General features: G+C 48.4%; 1 protein-coding gene across 4 annotated transcripts; it reads right to left on the bottom strand.

Annotated features, from left to right (window-relative positions):
• KLHL21 (kelch like family member 21) lies at positions 1-21,489 on the bottom strand. 4 transcript variants are annotated; one of them, XM_061566068.1, is made up of 11 exons: positions 21,380-21,480; positions 13,183-13,268; positions 12,896-13,015; positions 10,713-11,023; positions 9,843-10,025; positions 9,195-9,404; positions 8,473-8,634; positions 7,833-8,058; positions 6,480-6,924; positions 3,255-3,327; positions 1-2,933 (listed from the first exon to the last, which is right to left on the bottom strand). In XM_061566068.1, the coding sequence occupies exons 4-11, from the start codon at positions 10,989-10,991 to the stop codon at positions 2,568-2,570; spliced, it is 1,944 nt and encodes a 647-aa protein (XP_061422052.1). In that variant the 5' UTR covers positions 10,992-11,023; positions 12,896-13,015; positions 13,183-13,268; positions 21,380-21,480; the 3' UTR covers positions 1-2,567. The 4 variants fall into 4 exon arrangements, with proteins under 4 accessions (XP_061422052.1, XP_061422054.1, XP_061422053.1 ...); XM_061566070.1 differs by lacking the exon at positions 21,380-21,480 and adding an exon at positions 20,984-20,999; XM_061566069.1 differs by lacking the exon at positions 13,183-13,268 and having other exon boundaries at positions 12,896-13,116; positions 21,380-21,489.
• Between the last annotated feature and the right edge of the window lie 2,982 nt (positions 21,490-24,471).

Raw genomic sequence — 24,471 nt, 5'->3', positions numbered from 1 at the left:
CTCAGAAATAATGATAATATTGCAGTTTGTAACAAGCATGATCATTCACGGACATTAGTGACTGGAACTCTGAGGTGCCGAGCTGGTAAGAGTAATTGTAGCGTCATGAACAAAAACACAAACTTACGTGAAAATATTATTAAATTACTCACCAGTCACTGATGACACTACATTTGCCGAAAACGTAATGTCAACAGCACGGATTGTAGTGTGCTACACAACCAATGTATAAAACTTAGGAGTATGTTTTGAAATGAACACTCACATATAATTCAGTATTAAATACAGCACTAAAGAAACAAAACTATTGCCATCATGATTTAAGTTAGATCTACCCTATTAAAACTCGTCAAAGTAAAAGCTCCATTGAACGCAAACTTTCAGTGGATACCACAATCAGTGCTCAATCTATTCCTGTAACAACGATCCATCACATAAGCTTAAAAATGCTTCTTAACTTTCCCTTTTAAAACATTCTCACCCCGCCCCCCACCACCCACAACTCAGATCGCCAAACATGCCGGTGCGTGCCGATGCCACACACACACAGCTCGGATTCAAGCGTCGATTCGCGACCATAAAAAAATTAGGACGAACAAAAATGTATTCGTCAAGGAAAATCCATCCGTGGACATTCAGCAAATTCCTCCTTTTTGAGCGTTTTATAATTATATATATGTACATATATATAAGAAAAAAACGCTTTATACAGGAGGGGGTCCGGAATGCCTGAGAAAACCAACACACACGAACAACACAAACCTGCTACTTGGACTGGCTCATGCAGTCACCACCACGACCTCCCTCCCTGCCCAGCAGGGATGCACGCCAACACACACCACATCATCCAGCCTGGTTACTCAAACCAGTGATTCAGAAACTTGCTTCTGTCTTCGCGATCCAAAAAATCCCAATCTCCACAACCGCCGGATTTACAGTTGTCCCCCATCGCAGCAACAAGGGCGGATATATACCGTGATGTTTGTGTTTACAAACGAGGACACTGCCAAGGGTCTATACAAAAATTCGAATTCGTAAAAATAAGTTAAAATCTCGACTCTCGAAGCTCGAAAATTTGGAACGCCGGTCTCAGCAGCGCGGACACCTTTTTAGCTGCAACTCTACGCAACGCAGAATGCGCCATGCGGCGCCAGGATTGTCTTGTGATTTGCGGTGGTTTCAATTATGTTTTTTTTTTACCTTTCTTTAATATTGCTATTTCCTTAGAGGCAAGATTAACAACAATATGAACTGAAAATGGGTTAAAATCTGGTCTTCATGGAAATAACGGCGTTTTGGTGAGAAACACGGAGATTCTAGGGCACTCCACCCCTGCAGTAGCCCAGCATTTTGAAGATACACTGTACACATACAACATTCACCACCTCTGTTATTAACACTGCGTTAGCCTGTATATATATTTTAAACGTTATAAAGACAGTGTTCATGATAAAAGAGGATTTCAGTTCTGCATCACTGCCAACAAACCCGACCGATCGTAAACACAGCACGAATGGTGAAACAAGCGAGGGTTACACGAGGTAACCCACGGCTATGCGAGCGTTGCTTTTCGCTCAACGCAAGGAGGCATCGTTAGTTGGGGGGAGGGTAAAGAGAAGAGTCTAATAAATAGGTTGCAACTCTAAAAAGTTTCTAATACGCAAAATAACCACTCGACAGTTCCCTTGACCTGTTGATATAAAATACTGATGTAGTATGCGTGGCCACCAAATATTATAAACCACGTGCTCATATATATAAACCATTCAAGCTGTATAAACTTAGCTTATTGCTTCATTCAGCCTCATCCCATGTGTGAGGGCTGAACGTTATAGATATTAAATAGCCGTCTCGGATTAGGCAAAGACAGGCCGATTGAAAGTGACCTCACTACTAGTTCTGCGGTGTCAACTTCCAGGACAGTTTCCCAACATGACAATGGGAGTCTCTGCCAAGGGGCGTTCCAAAATCTTTTTTTTTTATCGCCCAACGCTATAAGTGACCCGCCCAACTAGGTAACACCAAACCGAAGGAATAGAGTTTGAAAAGATAAAACACTTTTGGTGCAATTCGGAACGTGCCCATAGGGGCATTTCACTTATTTCGGCCATTTCTGGCAGCAATCGGCAAGATCTGTCCTGGCAGAGAAGTAAAAATGCAAAGGTAAAAGTGCAGCCCTGCCATTGCTCGCTCATGTTGCTGATGCTAGCAAAAAAGGCATCCATGAGAGGTAGCTAAAGGGAGCCCCTCCTTAGGGTATTGTGGTATATTCTTCCACTCTGGCCAGATGCCCTGGTAGAAGTGGGAATACTCACACTTTACCCCACCACACGCAACCAACTGATCGACTTACTGTGCTGCACCTATTTACATTGCAGGGATAGGCAGAGGCGGGAGGATTTAAGAAACCTGCTCCGTTGTTTCATCTGCCGAGCCAGATCAAATCGAAACCAGCCACTTCTGAATTGCTGGTCCAGCGTGAAATCGAGCCCTTTTAAAACTCGAGACTTTCACGGTAGGGGAAGGGGGGGGGTGGGCAGCCGGTATTTCCACGCGACTTTTCACAATCAGTGGACCATGTGTTCGTCGAGCAGAACGTCCATGTGCTGCCGATGCTGGTGGTTGTTGTTGTTGTTGTTGTGGTTGTGGTTGTTGGCGTGGCGAGCGTGCCGCGCGTGCAGTTGCGGCAGCGGATGCTGCTGGGCGCCCCCCGTCGTCGTCACGGCGGTGGTTGCGCCGGGCGGCATGAACTGCCGGAAGATGCTGACGCTGCCGTGCCAGAACGTGGGCTGCGGCAGGCGGCCGACGACCTCCCAGCGTCCCGCGGCCGGGTCGTAGCACTCCACCATGTCGGACAGCTCGAACGAGTCGTCGTAGCCGCCCGAAACGTACAGGCGGCCGCCCAGCGGGGCCACGCTGCCGCCGACGTGCACCTGCGACGCCAGAGCATCGGTTTTTGCGTTAAGATGATGATGACAAATTATGATAATAGTTGATGAATTCATGATGATGGTTGTGATGATGATGGTGGGGGTGTTATGATAATACTGAAGCTGTTGATGCCGACAACTATGCTGCTGCTGATGTTGGTGGTGATGATCATGATGGTGGTGGTAAAGACAATACTGAAGCTGTTGATGTAGACGATAATGATGGTGCTATTGCTGCTACTGATGATGGCAATTACAATGACGGCGATACGACTGTGGATGAAGACGATGATGACGCAGGTGATTAACCCGAGGCCATATCACCTGGTTCATGGGAGGAATCCTGATCCACCTCGATTTTATGGGATCCAGAGCATCCACCTGCGTAGAGTCCTCCCTAAAGGACACAGACAGAACAAAGACACAGGCCCACATCGTGAGCATGTGCACTAAAAAAGTCACTGGCCGGGATTTCAAACACATATTTGTGAAATCTCATGTCCGTGCGTGGATGCACTGTGCTGCGACATTTGTGATTGGACACTACACCTTATGACACAATGCCGATAGCACACCGGGAATAAAGTTGCAAAAACACAACAAAAGTCAACAAGAGTACCATACATATTGTCTCATTGTCCTACTGCCGTCTAAAATAATCTGGATACAATGTAAACTCTTGAGGTGGCAGTCTCATACAAGGCCATGTGCATTATACGCACACACATACAGTATGGTGATGGCTCGTGATAATAAACAAATGATGGGGGAACGAATCCTACGGTCACAATCTTGCCTTTTGCCGTCTGGAAATCCACATTACTCATAAATTGTTTCCAGCCTGCAACGTGATTTTCTGTCCCGTGAGATTCTCACCGTTTACAGAGAGTGTTACATTTGGTGAGGAGAGTCAAAGGCTGTTTTGGCTGTGAAGCTGCCTCTGTGTCCCGGCAGGATTTTGGCGTCTCTAAATGCTGCGCTGTTTGACCGCAGCCCAGCATTCCGCAAAGGGCATCGAGAAATAAAAATATAAAATAAATTAAACTATGGCCAACACTATCGGTGAAATGAATCTCCCCCATAAATTAACATCGCACCGACGGCGTGACGGGCACAATTTTACACCCCGACGAAACGCGCCACAGACTTAGCCAAACACCTGCCAAACGTCGGCGCCCTACGCACTTGCCAGGACATTCTTCGCGCATCGCTTTACAAGGATGTAACACGTGCTCTCTCTGTGTTGCTCAACTCAAAGCCGATCTCTGGTTATTGCAAAACATTCACGTCGCAGCTAAAAGAAACACTCCGTGAACGTACTGTACTTGCGAGCGAAAACGACGCAACCTAAATATTTACGTCGGACATTTCACGAGCGTTCTTTTTCGAGAAAATGTTCCGACCGTTGACGCGGCCGAGTCGGGCAGGAGACGAGCGGCACAAGTTGGGAAGAACAGGTCACGGGACGGGGGCGAGGGCGAGGGTGCACGAGGGGGGGTTTTAAATAAATTCAGAGTCGTTACAACGAGTGGTAAATAATGCTGCGTGTAAAGCGAGCTCGGCTTTGGCACGGGACATTATTTTTGTCGCGCCGGTCTCTGGGTTCGTCCGGGTACTGTGTCATTCTGCCACATTCCACGAGCACTCGCAGCGACATTTCTAATTTCTCAACGGTGGCATGTGATGCGTTATTCACGAAAACAACATAAATAGGTCAAGGACGTGAAAGGCTTGTTTACGCTCTCATACGTACGGGACAACAACAGGTGCTCTTTTAACGATGCTTCTAGCAATGATTTAACATTTCCTTGTGCGTGCGTGCGCACGCGTGTGTATGGACGGTGCAGTGGCGATGCAGAAGGTAGCGCACTATGCTAAGAATCTGGAAACAAGCGTTTGTTTCTCTCGGCCACGACTAGCACGAGCGGCAGGTGATATCGAAAGCAGTCCTCGATCACCCCCCACCCCTCCCGGCACAAACACAGAAACCCACAGTGAGCAGCATGGAGACGTATTGTCAAATAATCCACTATGACCAGTGCGGTGTGGGCAGTGGACTGAAAAGAAGGGCCGTACATGTACATACTCGTCAAAATGTGATCCCAATTGAGTCACTTACGAGATATTATTCAGCGTTGGGATGTTAGGCCCAATACCAGTGACATTGTGTGTGTGTTTTTTTTTAGCTATGGAACGAAACCAGAGAACCGGGAGGAAACCTACGCACAACAGCCGGGCGGTGTGTGGCTACGCACTCCTGTAATCCAGCACTGTCGAGGCGAGGGTTGGCGAATTGCACGGCTGTTGCGCAACTCCCTTCCTGGTGGGTGGCGAGGTGCCCGTTACCCTGGCTTGCCAGGAAGAAGGCGGTACACAGAGGTCGCAAACGGGTTTTGATTCCTTACCCGTACCCGTACCCGGCTGCACCAGGGTCGCAAATGGGTACCCGTACCCATACCCGGCCGGGTACGGGTAGCCGTTCCCTACCCGTACCCGTACCCTACCCGAAATGAGTGACAAACGGCTACTCACCAGTGACTCACGATCTACCCGTACCCGTACCCTGCCGCACCAGGGTCGCAAATGGCTACCGGTACCCGTACCCGGCCGGGTACGGGTAGCCGGGTATCGGGTAGGGTACGGGTATCGGGTACCCGGTTGCGACCTCTGGCGGTACAGCAAAGTGCGGAACTAATATTATCCGTCCATTCTGTACGGGATAGAGCGAGTGATTCACTGATTGGAGTGTTGCCCCCCTTGCCTGCGTGGGGTTTTCTCCGGGTGTTTCGGATTCCTCCCACGCGCACTGACACTCATTGATCGTCTGAAAACATTTTAATATAAAAAAACGTATAATGTGGGACCCTCCTGAAAACGAGTCCTTAGAATCAGTGTGGCTTTCCAGGGTAAACAAGTACAGGAAATAATCGATGATCCAGTGGCTTTAGGGGGGGGGGGGGTGCCGGGTTTTTATAAACACGGGACAATCACGAATAAATTATTTAAAATAGCTTATTTTTGAAAATTATTGTACGACGTTGTTTTTAGTGTTTCAAATTAGTTTCATATGTTCAATTGGCATACATAAACATCCAACTTTTAAAAGTTACTGTATTTATTGTACTGTACTTACCACTCCAATATGGAATACTGTATGGGGTGATGTATATACGCGCAGTAGTTTCATTAAGTTGTACGTGGTGTATAATGTACTGTAAAAATATTCAACACTGAAATCAAGCACAGCTATTTCTTTTGTCAAGCACGTGGTGCCGGCCGATAGCCGGACTGGTTACAGCCTTTGGAGCGTTTTTGTCAGTTTCGCCAGATCGGCCGGGGACCGCCGGATAAAGTTGGAAGCCAGATAATAGCGCGGTGCCGGATAATCGATGCTCAACAGTAATAACAATAATGCTAATACAGGGGAAGAATACAAATCTCCACAAACAAAGTGCATCCGAGTCAGGAATGAAACCCCTTCTTGCTCCGGGTAATGTCGGGGAGGGGGCGGGTGAACAAGCGCGCGCACTGCGCCACCGTGCCGCCCACCTGATGAAGTAAATGATCCCGTCCAGCGCCACCACGTCCAGCACGTACGACCAGCCGGGCATGCCGTCGGCGCATTCGATCTCGCTCCACGAGTCGGCGTCGGGCTCGTAGCAGTGCACCACCACGTCGGTGATGACGCCGCCGGCGCCCCAGCCCAAGCCGCCGCCGGCCAGCCGCGGCGAGCCCACGGCGTAGACGCGCCCGCGGCACGCGGTGGCCGACACGTTCTCCAGCGGCTGGGGGAGCGCGCGCATCGGGCGCCAGAGGCCCTCCGCCGGGTCGAAGCACTCGCAGCCGTCGGGCGCCACCACGTAGAGGCAGCCGGCGAGCGCGGCGCTGGCGTGGTACTCGCGCGCGCGGCTCATCTCCGGCGCCTCCGACCACTCGTTGACGCCCGAGTTGTAGCGCCACACGCTCGAGAAGACGGTGGTGCCGTCGGAGCCACCTGGTGGTGGCGCGTGGTGGGTTGGGGGAGTGGGCAGGCAAGCAGGAATTGGGTGAGAGGATAGCCGAGCGGGTTGGGTGGATGAGAGAAGTTGATGGAAGGGGCAATTATCAAATGAATTCAATGACTGCATCAAAACCATTTGCTTGTACAAAACCATCCGTAGCTTTCAATTGAAATAAATTACAGGAATGGGTTGAGTTTACTTTTGCCTAAAACCCAATACAAACCACTTGATTTTACCTACATCAAAGATCCTTACACCTCAATATAAAATGAAAACTGTAAGCACTGCGACAGATGGACTCACAGGTGGCCGAGACTAGATTTATGGTCATCATGCGTCTGTAGGATGGACATAAGGAAAATTAAAAGTGCGTCGTTTGGAAAAATTGAAGGAACCAGAAAGAGGGGAAGACCTCACAGAGAATAGCTTGACAACGACAGAAGAGATCGGTGCCAGAAAAGATGTGGCACTACTTGAGCATATTGGCACAAGACAGAGGAAAGTGACAGCAGAAGACGAAATGTGCAGTGGGCACCTACGGCTTATCTGCCCATGGAGCTAATACTCTTTGGTTCTTTCAGTAAAGTCACGTAGGTATAAAATAAATTAAACCACCACGTTTCGGGACGCAACACAAGCGTCCGTCATCAGCTGGGACAACCACAGCAAGAAACAATTCCTGAAGTTATACCTACGTGACTTTACCGAAAGAACCAAAGAGTATGCCCATGGAGCGTCTGACAATGATGACGATGATGACGACGATGACGACGATGACGATGATGACGATGATGACAATGATGACGATGATGACGATGATGACGATGATGACGACGATGATGACGATGATGACGATGATGACGACGATGACGCAAGCGCGCCCCCCCCCCCCCCCCCCCACCTGTAACGTAGATGTCATTGCCCAGAGCTGCGATGCTGTACCCGCCTCCCACGCGCTCGGGCAGGGCTGCCAGGTAGCGCCACTGTCCCGTCACGGGGTTGTGGCAGTCGACCGACACTAGCTCCTCGCAGTCCTGGTCGCAGCCGCCGACCGCCACCAGGATCTCGGCGAGGCCCGTCGACGGGCGCGGGTGGAAGCGCAGCGGGCACAGGCGGTCGTGCCGGTCCTGAGGCGGGCAAGGCGGAGGAGGGGGGGGCTCGTCACGTTCGGTCGTTCTCCCCAAGTTTAATTCCACCTCCTGCCTTTGGCTTAGTCGTGCGACGAGACCGAACGTCCGCTCGGATCTCTCGCCTAGCCACGTGTCGCACCGCGTGTTCGAAAGGAGATATCACAGAACTACTTCTGAGATCCCTTAAAGAAACCTCTTATCCAGGCCAGAGATGCAATGATCTCAGCCCACTGTGCCGTACACATGCGAGTCAAATCAAACATTTACCTGTTAACTCCCAAGGCTGGCAGTTTTGCCAAAGCAAAAACCCAAACGCAGCGTCTTATTTCGTGCAAGTCATGCGCGAGCCTGGCCGAGACCATCGGACCTGCTGCAAGAAATCCCATCGCACACACACCGGGCGCCCGTTACCTGCAGGGCGCCCTGGAGGACGCGAGCCTCGCGCAGCAGGCGCAGGCAGCGCGGGGAGCGGTGCACCAGCGGCTCGCTCTCGACGTGCGCCAGCAGGAAGAAGCGTCGCACAAACGGGAGACGCACGCGCTCAAACAGCTCGGGCCAGAACCGCTGGCGGTTCTGCTCGCACAAGGAAAGACAAAGAGACACCGTGTAGCCTTAATAGACTGTCGGGGCAAGTGGTGTTAGCAAGCACCTATGAAGATAGGCACAGGACACGAGGGGGTGGGAGGGCCCGCACCACGCCCGGCCGCCTTTGTCTCCCTAGTCGCCCTAGGGGAGGCCCAGGACCAGTTTAGATAATCGTGACTGGTGTTGGCCGTGAGCGAGAATCGAACTCGGGTAGCCGGGTACGTAGTGCAGCACTCCAAGCATTGCACTACCGCTCTGCTCTCACACAAACGCGCACTCACGCACAAACGCCGGTGTAAAGATGAGGATCGTCCGCCTAGCAGCTGCAGACTGTAGGTGCAAGTGGTACAGTTTTCATGAGCGTCTACTCAGGCAAGCACGGCAGCATCAAGGCGTATTGCGATCTGCGCCATGCCCTCAGAGGTACAGTTCGTAAACGTACAGCCGTTCGGTCAATCCAGTGAAGGATGAGGGCCTCCCTACGATAATCCGTTCCTAAAGAGGTGGGCTGCTTCCCGTGCCCAGCCAGGGGGTGCTGGGGGCGGCACCTGTGGGTCGGCGTGCACCCAGCGCAGCGCCAGCTGGTAGGCCGCCTCCTCCTTGTCAACGGAGAGGCGGTCGTCTCCCAGGAGCTCCGACAGGCGCTTGGCGGGCAGCCGCTCAAAGTCCTCGCTGGCGCCGATCTCGGCGATGTGTCCCAGCGCGAAGACGCGCGCGTCCTCCACCAGCGAGGGGCACGCAAACGCCTCCGCAAACGCCTGCCGGGGTGAGGGGGGGGGGCGCGTGGGCCCCAACGGGCAGCAGGAGGAGGGAGTGCAGGAGGAGGAGGAGGAAGATGGGGTGCAAGGAGGTGAAGGAAGAGGAGTTGGACGGGGGGGGTGGTGAGATGCAGACAAAAGGCGGAGCAGGATGAGAGAGCGCGATGAAAAGGGGTTGATGGAGGAGATGGAGGAGCAGCAGCAGGAGGAGGAGGGGCGGCAGGAGGTTTAGGAGGAAGAGAAGGTGGAAGAGGAGGCATCGCAGAAAAGGGAAGGATAAGAGAAGGATATAAAAACAAAACTAAACCAACGACACACTCGAAATGGAAACTGTAGCTATTCAACGCACGCTCCTGAGCTACAGCGATCGATTATAATTCAATCGGCGAAATCGCTGCATCGTCGCGCCGCTACATCGAGATTGCCAGGCGTCGCCACCTGCATGTCCAGGCAGTTGGCGGGGTCGAGGTGCCGGGCCAGGTAGCGGCAGCACGCCTCCTTGACGGCCGGGAACTGCAGGAGGTCGGCAGCCCTCAGCAGGGGCTCGGCGTTGTCTCCCGTGACGCACACGCGCCCCGTGTACGCAAAGTCCAGCAGCAGGCTCAGCGACCTGGCGCTCACCTGGTCGCAAGCACCCACACAGGGGGCGTTGTGAGTTCACACACGCACAACTCGCGCACACACAAGTGGGTGGGTGTCGCGGAGTGGCTCACGGGTCGGAGAAACTAAGATCCTGCGATGGGATTCAAGCAGTCTCCCGTAATTAATCGGGGTTCTTAAGCGTAACGGGTTGATGGTGTCGGCTCCTTCACAATCGAGTGCACACAAAAATAAACCTGTTACATGCATTTTTATTTTACTTACTTTGGCTAAATTCCAGCTTTGAGAATTAAAAACGTGGTCTGACTGCCACGTGACAAACATTTTCTTACTTTTTTCGTCTTTTTTATTTTTTTTATTCTGCCTTCGCCTCTCCCATGTTTTTATCAAGTCGCATCGAGATGCCGTGGCATTTATGGAAACTAATACGTGCACAACCTTATACTTATTTTCCTACGGCAGGGCGTGTTGGATTTCGCCCCTCTTTGTAGCTGTAGGTGGGGGGAGGGTCACATGATTCCACATTCACGAACCATAAACACGTGCGCTGCGCACGAACCGATTCACGCGCCATGGGCATTGTCAAACGCCTAGCGAACAATCGAACGGCAAAACCATCCGACCGATCGCGTCGGCGGCGACGTCTCTACGCGACGGCACTCAGCGCTGGAGGGGATCGGTGGCGTTGGGGGGCGTCGGTCATCTCACCTCCTGGAGCTGCACGGTCTGCTCGCGGCTCTCGCGCAGCGGCCCCCCCGCGAACATGGCGCGGAAGTAGGGGCTGGCGGCGGCGAGGACGGCACGGTGGCACGGGTAGGTCAGCCCGTCGGCGGACAGCGCCACGTCGCACAGCTTGCCCTGCGCACGCAGCTCGGCCAGCCCAGCCAGCAGGGCGCCCGCGTACGTTGTGTCTTGCTGGCACAGAGTCTCGTCGTCGTCGCTGCCGATGATGACGAAGTCGCCCGCCCGGATCTCGTCCTCCTCCATCTTGACGCGCTTCACACCGGAGCGACGGGCGTCTACAGAGATGCACAGGAGTCGCGGGCGTCACACATGGGGGGCGGTGGTTGAACAAGATGTACCGTATTCTCCGGGATACAAGACGAACCTCTGCAAAGCAAACGTTTAAAGGACGTGTCCGATAATTTGTGTTTGGTTTGTTGTCCGTCCCCCGCACCTCTGATTAGCGCGGTTGGCTAAGTACGGTGCGATAGAAGTTTAACATGCATAGAATCCGGCATGTGGCCTTTAATGCAACAACGGCCACTTCAACCAAGATTTAAATAAGTTAAAAATTGTCAAGTTCTGGTTGATTTTGTTCGACCAGGTGAAAAGTCAAGAGACCGGGATAGTCTCATCTCCCAAGGTGACCCTGGGTTTGACTCTGCCAAACCGAGGAAGGAACATTACAAACGGAAACGCATCCATCTCGTGACATGGTGCTAAGGAACACAAGTTCAACAAATACTAAACAGAATTATGTAAATTAAGTGAAATATCCAAAATCACTTGCGTACATTTAGTAGTATAAAACCAGCCAGGCGTTGATGTCTTTAGGGCGCTGGACTCAAACGGTTGAAAGTTCAACTCCAGGTCAGTGGTCATCTCGGCCCTTCATTGTTATCCCTTCCAGCAGGGATAAAATTAGAACCACTTTACGAAAGGTCAACAATGGTGGGTGTCGTATTAAGACTGCCCACTACAGTGACGAGGAAATGTTCCGTTGTTTTCTCAAGAGAAGCCATGCAGTTGAGCACTCAGCAACAAACCAGTTGAGCATGAGGACAGCTTTACATATCGAACCGAAATATAATAACACACCTAAATAGTATGATATAACATTAAGTTAAATTATTCACTTCGAAAAGATTCATACGGATAGGGATCTGTAGACAACAGACTGAGTGACTTGGTTTCTAGCCAGTAAGGATACTTTCACAATGGTTTAAAATAACATCCGCTTACAAAGGAAACGCACGCACACTATGTGAATCAAGTATGTCCACCGCTTTTAGTTTCCAGGAGTTTTCCAGCGCAACGTGCGTCACCTTGGTAAGTAACAGCAGGGCTATTCACCGACACGAAAGTAGAACTGGCAAGAGGTTTCGTTTAAATTAACTTTCTTCGTAAATCACTCCCAAGTCGTATTTATAAACAACAAAAGCACGCGTGGAATCTCTTTGCCTCTCCAACACCGGCGTGTACCACCGCGTACCACCGCGTGGGTACACATCTTTTGAATTCATCTTCATCGCCAAAGATAATAAAAGTCTGAGAGCACAAGTGTTTCAGGTGCGGTGAAATCACCGTGTCACTCGAGTTAAAAGAACATTCGTGTTTAATCTTCTTGGTTCTTTCGGTAAAGTCACGTAGAAGGGAAATAATAAAATAATAAAAATACAACGTAATAAAATACAATGTTTTATTTTTATTATTTTATTATTTCCCTTCTACGTGACTTTACCGTAAGAACAAATAAGATGAATGCCTGCAGTCACGAAAGCTTTAAATCGAAAAATTCGTGTTTAAGTTGATTTTTGCTGAACCAGGTGAGAACTCAAGAGGGCCAGGAGAGTCTCATTTGCGAGCGTGACCTCGGTCACCAAAATGAAGAGAGCCAAAACAAATAAAGTAAAGCGACGGACCAAAACCGTCCACCAAAACCCGCACTTTGCTTTACGAACCCTCCCTGAAAACACAAACGCAGACTCCCATTCAGATTTCCGTGCACCTAGCGCGAAGGAACAGGTTGAACAACGGCGTCACGCACCACTGTCGCACAACGCAAACACACGGACACTGCATCCTTGTGTAACAAACGACAAAAGGCTCCAAAAGGTCACAGACGGACGTCGCAAGAGTTAGATGACACTCCCCTCTCCAAAACTTACGGGAATCCAAGCTCGATCAGACTCCTGTCGCCTCGCTCGCGGGGGGAGCTGTCACAAGTTTCCAAGTCGCTTGCGCCGGGAGCGCTGTGGTGGCAACTCTGCTCGGGATGTCCACCGCCTCTGCCAAACGCGAGCGAGAGCCGTCCGTTATGTACGAGGCCGCGACGTCAGCTGCGAGGCGTGGGCAAGCTCCGGGTGCCGCCAGCTATGCGCGGAGTTTTCTAAAAATAGCACCCCGCGCCAGACGCATGAAAAACACTCACTCGCACAACGTGCATCACACGGACCTGTGGCTTCACCAGAAAAGAACGTCCCCTTGCAGACGTTGACTGGTGAGGGTTGCGCGGTAGAGTCACGTCAACTTGCGCAAGCTCTACACACACACACGCACACAAAGATTCAGCTTACAGCCTACGTAAGTGCTTGCGCTGATCGTGAGCAACTTATCCACGCCGGCACGGTACAGATGGGGCTGGTGGGGTAACTCACCACACCCTGGCACCTATGTCTCCCCAGTGGTGATGTTTACACAGTGCATCTGGAACTCATTTAAGGCCGAGCTGACCAATGAGAGGTCCAGGAGCAGTTCAAATAATCACAACTAAGCTAAATTCTAGATTTGAAGCTTTCGTGACTGCAAAGATTCATATTCATATTCTTAGGTTTTTTCGGTTAAGTCAACTAAGCTAAACTAAAACATTTGACCAGGTAATACCCACTGAGCAATATTGCTCTTTTTCAGAAAGACCTACTGAAGCTGGCCATGGCCAGGAATCAAACTCGGGCTGCCTGGTTCATAGCGCAGTACGCAAACCACTATGCTACCATTCCACAAACACACAGATGTACGCTGAACATACTTACAAAGTTGGGGATACGTGTCAGAGCAATGGTGGCAGAACCTCATGGCCAGACGTGGTCACGATAAACGAGCCCCGCATTATTTGGGATTCTGGGCACATATTTAAACATTAATGGCCATGCCCTGTGAATAGGAGACGTACAAAGGGCCTCTTAAGTGAAGAGAATGAATAATACAGGATGTATTGTGTTGGCCAAACAAAAGCGATTCAACTTCCCAGAGTGGTGACCTTAAGTTTTCTATATATAATACAACTTACATCCCTCTGTCAATCCAAGCTAGATGAAGCCCTCCCCCTTCACTGCGTCAGGGTCGAGGAGGATTGTTTGACCATACTTTCTCATGCTGGTCAGTTCGGGTTGAAGTTGAGTGGCAAATGGATCTCAAGTCACTGGGGTTCACAGCGCTTCGCGCTAACCGCTATGCCATCGCTACCCCCCTCATTTCTGCGTGTACAATCAAAATGTAGCATTAGTTGGATGATAGCGTGGGTTTTGTGAAGGTGAGGGACATAGACGTGAGAGCATCGTACGGAACGATGGATGTTGCTGCACTGCTCTCTCTGCTGACAATCGTCGCCTTGCAGCAGCCTGAAAAACCCTGTTATATTTCGATTTAAAGCTTTCGTGACTGCAGGGATTCATCTTCTTGGTTCTTTCCGTAAAGTCACGTAGAAGGAAGTAATAAAATAATAAAAATAAAACATAATAAAATAATTCTCACGAAGTTTCGGCTGTCTCCCCGACAGACCTGGTCTTCACCTGAGGACGGCTGCTTGCGTTGTGGCCGAAACGTCGTGAGAATCATTTTATTATGTTTTATTTGTATTATTTTATTACTTCCCTTCTACGTGACTTTACCGAAAGAACCAAGAAGATGAAACCCTGTTATATGCATGGTGGTTGCCAATCCAATGAATAACTTACCTGAAATGCATCTGATCTCATCAGATCTCAAAAGCCAATGTGGTTTGAGCCTGGACAGTGTTATTAGGAATGTGAAAATCTAGACAATGGGTAAGAATTATAGTAATAGGTTTTTACCCTTTCAACTGGTACAAAAACTGACACCTTTATACAAGGGATCATGTTTGCAATAACCACAACACAAGCAGTCAAAATGCAAACAAAAATAAACAACTCTGATAATGATATGCACTGTCCTTGAAGTTGATTGGTCCACACCCGAGACAGCTTTTCTTAGAGCCTAGTCTCCATTGGTGTTGGACCAGATCACGCCAAAAGGCGCACAACTCAAAGACAGCGCACTATCAGAGTATTGACAGCTCGGGGTAAGCATTTACACTATGAGACCTCCTTTACCAGTGGCAAAATATAGTATTAGGTTTTAATCCTTTCAACTGGTACAAAAACTGACACCTTTATACAAGGGATCATGTTTGCAAGGACAGTGCATATCATTATCATTATCAGAGTTGTTTATTTTGTTTGGATTTGACTGCTTGTGTTGTGGTTATTGCAAACATGATCCCTTGTATAAAGGTGTCAGTTTTTGTACCAGTTGAAAGGGTAAAACCCTATTACTATATTTTGCCACTGGTAAAGGAGGTCTCATAGGGTAAGACTTAGCTCACCTTTTCAAGAAACATGTTATCTTGTCCAATAGAGTAATAGCCAAGGATGACTCAGCCCTATCATCATCATTATCCCTCGGGAGTGGTATAATCAGTATCAGCTCATACCTGTCAACCCCTACGGATTAACCGTATTCTTGGACAAGGAAATTGAGTTTTTAGGTCCATACGGCATACAGCTGTTTCAATATGGCCAAAAAAAATGTCTATTTGTTTGTGTTTCTCCCTTGTGATGGGACTTTTTATGATGAACGTTGAGATTTATATGAGCACGGGGTGACCAATAAGGTCTGAATTGGTCTGGAAAAGGTTGGCACTGGTGAAGCTACTTAGTATAAAGCAGAGGTCGCAAACGGATTTTGATTCCTTACCCGTACCCGTACCCGGCCGCACCAGGGTCGCAAACGGGTACCCGTACCCAGTCGGGTACGGGTAGCCGGGTATCGGGTAGGGTACGGGTATCGGGTACCCGGTTGCGACCTCTGGTATAAAGTCAGCGGTGGTCATTGTTTTAAAGATGCATTGAGCCCCATTAGTGGCTCAAAAGGATAACACGTGTTACTTATTATATGATGTGGACGCTTTGATGTGTTTTTGATTTAGAGTAGAATATTCATTGAAAACAGCATCTGCTGCTCATATACCAGACAAGACGATCACATCTGGTCCCTGCGGATTCCTGAAGTGAATTAGAAGTTCAACCTTGTACCCTCATAACATCACATTGCAATTAAGATTAAATATGAAAACTTGGAGAGGAATTGTCCAGAATAAAATAAAGAACATTGTTTCATTGCTCAAAGCACGAGACAAAAACTAACATTCGATGCATAAAATAAGTAAACGTACTTCGAGTGAAATGGCACAATCAGTGAGTGCCATGGAAAATGTCCCTTTTTGTAAACATGTTGGCAACATGGACAAGTAAAGTGGCCAGGGTCCTTTCAACAAAATTCGAATCCTGCTCGAAGTGGTTTCCCAGTGAATTTAGCACTGGTGGATTTCCTGTTGACAGTCCTGAGCGAGTGGTATAAATTCCACATTCCTATGGTGAGAGTATATTTATGGATAAATAAAACGTTAACTATATATAACAAAAACAGGCATCGGGGGACGTTTTGAGGCGTGAGTAAGATACCAGCTCTTCCGCACTGGATTCATATTAGCGGAACACTATTTTTGGCTATTAGATTTTTAATCCGCTGTTGACCAACGGCACAAACTGTTCGCCAAGAAGACAAAAGGGAGCTCTCGCCATCCATCATGCGGACAACAAGAGGCGAGAGCCAAAGTTGACCTCACCCGCATCGCACATCGCTATCTCGTTAAAAAGAGAAACCCAACTCGATTCACTTCACTCGGAATTGCCCTGTTCCTATTGTTTTTAGGAGGGCTAGTAATGTCTCATTTTCCACAAATCGTTTCTCCGTCACAGGTCCCCCCCCCCCCCTCCGGGGGAGTTGAAGTGGTGGCGTAGGAGTTGGCGCACCACACCGTGAATTCGGCAAGCCGAGGTCGACTTCTGGCCACGTCTAACATCGGTGGCGAGTGACATCTTAGCCGGGTCCTGGGTCACCCTTTCACCAACCCGCACTGAGCAGCGTGCATGGCCAAACAACTCCCGCCGACCAACAAGGCAACGGGGAGGAAGCCTTCATCCAGCAGTGGAGCTACAAAAGGTTGTGAATTATTAATATGAAACAATAACAGCATGGGGTCCCTCTCCTTGTCTGTGGCGTATGTTTTATTCAGCACTATTTTCTATTATTACAACCACAGCTGCCTCTGGGGGTGGAGAGGTGGGTGTTTTGTGTTGGTTCAAAATGATAAACAACTCTCATTCCAACTGGGATAGTAAGCTGAATAACCTCTTGGAGAGGAAGTACTGGGCTATAGAAAGGGTTCGGAATTAGGGTTAAAGCGAAATTAGATTTGGAGTGTGTTAAGAATATAATTAAATATAGTATGAGCAGTGGAAACAAGTTATGTTTGTATTTGGGGCCAGAGATAGTCTAAAAGTAAAGTGAAATTGGTATATGGTAGTTAGAATTTGGGATATGGTGAGTTTGTGTCAGAGGTCGCAACCGGGTACCCGATACCCGTACCCTACCCTACCCGATACCCGGCTACCCGTACCCAGCCGGGTACGGGTACCCGTTTGCGACCCTGGTGCAGCCGGGTAACGGGTAGGCCGTGAGTCACTGGTGAGTAACTGTTTGTCACTCATTTCCCAACGTCTTGTCTCTTCTCACAATTCAAGTTCCTAGAATCAACCCACCCGCGCCTGCAACATGGCTTCATCCCAGAGGTCACAATCAGGTACCCGATACCCGTACCCTACCGTACCCGGCCGGGTATGGGTAGGGTACCCGTTTGCGACCCTGGTGCGGCCGGGTAAGGAATCAAAACCCGTTTGCGACCTCTGGTTTGTGTGTGGCTTAAGGTCAGTAGTAGAGCTAGTCCAAGTGGGCTGGTTGTTATGTCAGCCAGAATATTACACCCTGAAGCTCAGTGGGAGTTGGGTTATGGGTAACACTAATCTTTGGGTTAAAGCATACTTCAGTTCGGGTGTAAAGTAATTGGATTCGCAACGATATTATCCCCGCTTTCAACCCTTGAAATACTAGAGTTAGGAGTTAGGATCAGCCTGTGTTGAGCTGAGTTTAAGTGGGCTAGGATTACAATGCTCTCACGTGACCGTCGTTAGCCTCAACACAGTACCGTACGGCTGACCACAATGATGCCAACCATAAAATACTGTGATGAAGTTTCAAATGATGATGATGAGTAATGCCGGGACATAAATACCCAAGGGTCATAAGTTATGATCATGATTAATAATTATGAATATATAAATACATGTGTATTCATGGCTATACCAAGTTAGATGACGGCGATGTTTGTTTATTTATTACGCTAGCAATAGTTGTCAACCAATAGGGTTTGGCCCGTATTCTTGTACAGGCAAATTGAGTTTTCAGGTCCATACGGCGTAACAGCCGTTTCAATACGGGCAAACATTGTTGTGTCTATTTGTGTTTCTCCCTTGTGATGGGACTTTGTAGGGATGAACGTTGATATGGCCACAGGGTGACCAATCAGGTCTGAATTGGTCTGTAAGAAGGTATGAGCTGATGAGGAGGGTTGACAGGTATGAGCTTGTTTACCCAGGAAAGCTTCAACTCGGTCTCAAGACTCGCTCTCAGGGGGGTCCTGCCAAACGTTCACAGTAGGGGGCGATGTTGCTACACGTAAATACGGAATTTAAAAACAGGAGAGTACAGGATATATTTTTTGTATTACTGGTCACTTAGTAGGGTTTTTTTATTTACACGCTTTTATTTAACTCACTCTGTCTGTTGTCGTATCCTTAAAACAATATAACTCTATTTTTACCCACTTCCCAATGTGCTATCGACTGCAAACTTGGCATACTTATGTCATACTGATGACAATACTATATTCTATCATTAAAAGTAATATATTTTGAAACATTCTTTTTTTACAAGTTGTGTTTCGGCTTGGGTCTAATTGTCCACGCTCAACTGACGTTGGCTGTAAATGACCACGGTCCATCACGTTATGGCAAGCTTCGGGGCCACTTCTTGGAGTCGTGGAGTTCTTCCATTACTAGTATGGTAATTTAATAAAAAGTTATTTTTAACATTACTTATTTGTAGCTTTGGGAGAGCCCGGAGGAAATCCATTAATCACGGGGGGGGGGGGGTGAAATAGACGGATTCCACACAGAACCTTTCCCGAGTAGGGAATCGAAGCCAGGCTCTTGTTTGCGTGAGTAATAAACGTGACATCACTACGCCACCCTCCAGCGATGATAATAAATCGATTAAATTAATTCTAGATTTGAAGCTTTCGTGACTGCAAGGATTCATATTCTTAGGTTTTTTCGGTAAAGTCACGTAGGTAAAAAATTAAAATTAATAAAAGTAAAATTAAAATAAAATACAAATCACGACGTTTCGGAGGCAACACAAGCCTCCGTCTTCAGGTGGAACTGTCACAGCACGACTGCTGTATCAAGTGATAGAAATTCCAAGAAAACAGTCCTTGTATATATACTGGTTGAGGGTGGGAGGACCCAAGGTAGGCCCTGAATATTATTTTTGTGAGGTTCGGTGCGGCTGAAGCACGCTGCTAGGAATGAGCCTTTGTTGTGTAAACTAGGTGCGGATGATGTAAAGGTGCGTGTAAAAGGAACTGAGCCTTTTGTTATGTAGAGGTGATGCGGCTGAAATCGCTGCCAGGAAATGAGTCTTTGTTGTGTAGAATGTTAACAATTACTCAACACTCAGGATGATGAACACTGGCAACCAAATTGCCAAGAGGCCATACAATACAAGTTCTCTTTTACCCAAAAAAACATCCCGATTAATCTTAATCGACAAGGTCCCGTCTTGGTTCTACAATTAACGCGCTTGCTCACCGAATCACTGCAGATAACAAGAGTCACAAGTTTGTGTTTGTTTAGAATGATCATAACCTCGAAGACATCATACTGGTAGGAACCTCCTGGTTACACCAGCCCACAGGGGATTATTGTGTCCGTCGTGCATCCAAAAACGGGAGGGGTGGGGCTGGGTGGAGAGGGGAGGGTGGGGGAGTGGCAGGGTGGGGAGGGTGGGGCTGGGTGGGGAGGGGTGGGGCTGGGTGGAGAGGGTGGGGAGGGGATGGGTGGGGAGGGGTGGGGCTGGGTGGGGAGGGGTGGGGCTGGGTGGAGAGGGTGGGGAGGGGCTGGGTGGGGGGGGGTGGGGCTGGGTGGGGAGGGGTGGGGCTGGGTGGAGAGGGTGGGGAGGGGATGGGTGGGGAGGGGCTGGGTGGGGAGGGGTGGGGCTGGGTGGGGAGGGGCTGGGTGGGGAGTGGGAGGGGTGGGGCTGGGTGGGGGGTGGGAGGGGAGGGGCTGGGTGGGGAGGGGGCTGGGTGGGGAGGGGCTGCTCACCCCGTGGTGCCCTTATAAAACTCAACGTCTAACCTACTCACGCCGGCTTGTGCCCGCCCTCAGTCAACCATATTTGCGGAATACACCACGCCGCCGTTGACCCTGGCCATTGACCGAGCAACCCGACCAGCTCCCTCCGCAGCAGGAATGTGTTACCCTAATATGCGTGTTAGAGACTGCAGGAGAAATGTATTAAACTTACACAACCGAAACGCATCGCCACAATGACCCACAACTGTCGCCGATACCGTCAACAACAACGAGGCCACCACCACATAATATGACTTTGAAACCCCCCCGCCCACCTCCTACGCATTTGCCATGAATATGCTAAATTCCTCTTGATATGCACATTCTTTTGTTAAGTCTCTCTTCTTCTTCCACCTCCAACTCAGCTTATATATAAGCTCCTAGCTTGGCAGTGTCTCATTCTACACCTGAAGACGGCTGCTTGCGTTGTAGCCGAAACGTCGTGAGAATTATTTGAGTTTATTATGTTTTATTTTTATTATTTTATTATTTTAATGTTTTATTTTTATTATTTTATTATGTTTTATTTTTATTATTTCATAATGTTTTATTTGTATTATTTTATTATGTTTTATTTTTATTATTTTATTACTTCCCTTCTACGTGATGACTTTACCGAAAGAACCAAGAAAACGAGGCCACAACCTTCAGCAGTCCTGAGCCTGGACAGCGCCTGGACTGGACCCGAGCAGAGTGCATACCAATGTGCTATAGGCTCGTGCAACGTGGCTGGTGACCCCGAGAACGACCTCTGAACTCCACTAACCAATGCTCACACGGTGTGCCACTCGCCGCCTTCACCAACCCCGCGCCAAGTCGAGTTGGGGGCCTGCCCCCCCCCCCCCCCAACTCATCCAGCAGTGGAGTGACAGAGTACACGTGTACAGTGCACGTGTACAGTGCGCGTGTACAGTACGCGTGTACAGTACGATTGTACAGTGCGCGTGTACAGTATCCGCTCCGGTTAACCGCGACGAGACCAACTTTTGACATTAATAAAAATGTTAAAGTGGCTTTTTTGTTGTTAAACAATTTCCTCACCTTAATAGGGACACGGCGAGCTCGTTGGATATCTTTATAGGGCTCCCGTCGACCGAGTGGCAGAGTTATAGAGTGTCGTAAAGTGTCGTAAAGTGTCAAACGCTTTTACGTCACCACTTGAACCCCCGGCACCTTGCGGGGGAAGAGGATCCGGGATCCCCATCGATTCGATTCCCTATCGCGATTCACAGCACGGCGATTCCATTCAGGAGGAATCGAATCGATGTATGTGTTTTTTTTTAAATAGGAGCCAATTTGAGACCTTTCTTGTCAGGATCAAAGTATAAGAATAGGTTTGAAGCTTTCGTGATTGCAGGAATCCATACTCTTGGGTTCTTTCGGTAAAGTCACGTCGGTATAAAGCTTTCCCACCCGATGACGGACGCTTATGTTGCGCCCGAAACGTCGTCATTTAGTTTATTTTATACCCACGTGACTTTACCGACAGAACCAAAGAGTATAAGAATATAATTTATCATTTCTGGCAGTAACCCAGGTGTTAAGGTGTTCATACACCAAACAGAAACCTTTTGCAAGGAATCAAGTCTGCATTGGCCACACACGTACATGCAACAAAAATATCGGGTGCTTCAAAAATATGTGAACACTTCGGAGAATTTGCAACAACGCCACAAGAAAATTGCCTCCTCCTGGCTCTGGAGACCACCTGGAGAAGATTCCAGGCATTGTTGACAATGATGGCATCATGTTACATTGTATTATCCGTTCTTTTGTCATCAAAAACGATAGTCCCATATACGTGTAAAGCATTTTTAAGCACCTTCTATATGGCATTGTATTTTAAACTGATTGTTCTCTAGCAGTGTGAGACCCATGGCTGCAGAGTTTGGTAGTACATGTCGTTTATTGTGAAAATTCGGTCACAGTTTCAATGACCACTGTTTCATTGCTTTTATGGCTTTATTTGGGTGATTTTCGAAAAGTTTTTTGGTTTGGCCATGTTTGTTGTAGTACAGAGTTAGACTGATGGCCTTAATCTAAGTTGTCTTGTCGTTGTTGCTTGACTTGCATCCCACTGGGATATTTGCACAGGGTTGGTGTACGGTGATTTTTCTGCAATATTTTGCTGTCTTTTCTTGGATTTTCTGTTTGCACAGTCACTTTAAGATGTTTTCTTGTTCATGTTTTTTGTTTGTTGCGGTTGCACCCGATTCAAGAGCCGAATGGCTCACAGGGCTATACCTAATAAATGAACTTGAATTTTTGTCTTGATTATGTTCAACTTTTGTCGTTCTCTGGTCTAACACTGCTCGTGAGACTAGGTCCTAAAGAAGGCTGTCTCAGGTGTAGACCAATCAGTTTCAAAGACAATGTCATATATGACCAAAGCATGTTTTGTTTGCATGTTCACCACAAGTAAAGTGTGGTTAATGGAATAACTTGATTCCATGCCAAAAGGTTTCTGTTTGGCGTTTGAACATCTTAACACAACTGTTTTATTGCCAGAAAGGGTAAAAGCTATTCTTATACGCGCCAAATGTATTTAATTATTATTCCACAAGGAATGTCTGTCAACCCACACAGTTTATCCGTATTCTTGTACAGGGAAATTGAGTTTTCAGGTCCATACGGCGTAGTCGTTTCAGTGCTGGCAAAAAAATGCTGTTTATCCCTTGTGATGGGATTTTGGAGGATGAACGTTGAAATTCATAAGGGCACGGGGTGACCAATAAGGTCTGGATTGGTGTGTACTAAGTTAGGCACTGATAAGGGGTTGACAGGTATATGTGGGCCCCACTGAGCTGGAGAGCATTTTTTTTTCAAAAGCTACCTGGCTATCACGAATGACAGCTCGTTGAAGTGGCTTACCGTCGTGTAGGACATTTAGAGGCGCCAAACACAACACTCAACCACGGGGAGAGAGAGAAACATGCAAACCTCCAAATATACAACATGCGTCTGGTCGTGATCGAGCTCGTGACCTACTGCATACCAGGCGAGGTAGTTCACATCTCGCCAATATGCAGAAAACCATCAATTTACGAATAAGTGGATTGTGGTCATCTTGTCGTGATCAAAATAAATGTGAGCGATGTGGGGTGCCACGGTTGCGAGATGTTAACTACTTCGCCTGGTATACACAACCTCGTGGGTTCGATCCCGACCCTGACGCCTGCTATATATTTGGAGTTTGCGTGTCTCTCACTCTCCCCGTGATTGCGTGGATTTCTCTCCGGGTCATCCGGTTTTCCCCTCCACATTTAGAAACACGCGTTAAGATTACTTTGCTGCTATAAATTTCCACGCGATAAGCCACTTCTTTGAGCTATCATGTGGCCAAGGTCGCTTCTGAAAATGAGCAATACAGCTCAGTGGGCCTTACCTGGTAAAAAATTAACCCGTAAAAACAAAGTTTATCACGATAAATCCTTTATATGCATGGCGGATAGAGTCCTCTCGTCCTCTGGCTTGAGATGGCTGCCACCTATGGGTCAGATGATTGCCTGCCACCATTAAGCAATTGGTAATTAAATACAATTTATTTTTTCCTAAAAAGTGTAACATTTAGGAAAAATTTTTTCACGAAAATTGTCACGCACAACGAGTCTGTGTGGAAAATGTCAGCTCGATTGGATCACGGGAAGTGGGTTAAAAAAACGACCGAAAGATTTGCATGGTCGTAAGCGCGCAAGCAAGTGAACTTAATATAAAGGATTTTAAAAAAAGTTTAATTTAGGTCCAGACCGACTCACAGCAGCAGTCGATGCAGTGATTCAATGACCGTGGGCCGGTTTCGTCCTCACTTGGGGCCTCACGAGCAGTCACCAATGCTCGCTGCTGCAAAGTCTGCCTCCAAGCACCACGGATGTGGTGGAGTCGGCACTTCTCCAACCTCATGGGGCCCCAACGTGCAGAATGCCAACAGTAATGCAATCTGTAAATAACGAGAAAACTCTACCACAACCGAATAACAGTGCAGGCTGGGAAAGCACACGTTCCCAGGCCAGCACCATTATTCCAATGAACGTTGCCCCAAGCTGTGACCAGTGGTGGAGGTAATTTGACCACCCTTCACTCCGGTTCCGTGGAGATGTTATTGCATTTAATATGCATTATTTACAACACGACGT

Source organism: Lethenteron reissneri, chromosome 36 (assembly GCF_015708825.2).
Source record: "Lethenteron reissneri isolate LAM-NWPU_2019-01 chromosome 36, ASM1570882v1, whole genome shotgun sequence".
NCBI lineage: Eukaryota > Metazoa > Chordata > Hyperoartia > Petromyzontiformes > Petromyzontidae > Lethenteron > Lethenteron reissneri.
The sequence above is the reverse complement of the archived record's forward strand: the minus strand, read 5'-3'. Positions and strand labels throughout refer to the sequence as shown.

Coding starts and splice junctions, on each gene's coding strand:
- KLHL21 (XM_061566069.1), bottom strand. CDS start 10,991: ATGGAGGAGGACGAGATCCGGGCGGGCGACTTCGTCATCATCGGCAGC. Junction 8,635..9,194: donor GGGTGCACGCCGACCCACAG/GTGCCGCCCCCA, acceptor TTGTGCGAGCAG/AACCGCCAGCGGTTCTGGCC. Junction 6,925..7,832: donor CAATGACATCTACGTTACAG/GTGGGGGGGGGG, acceptor CGCCACCACCAG/GTGGCTCCGACGGCACCACC.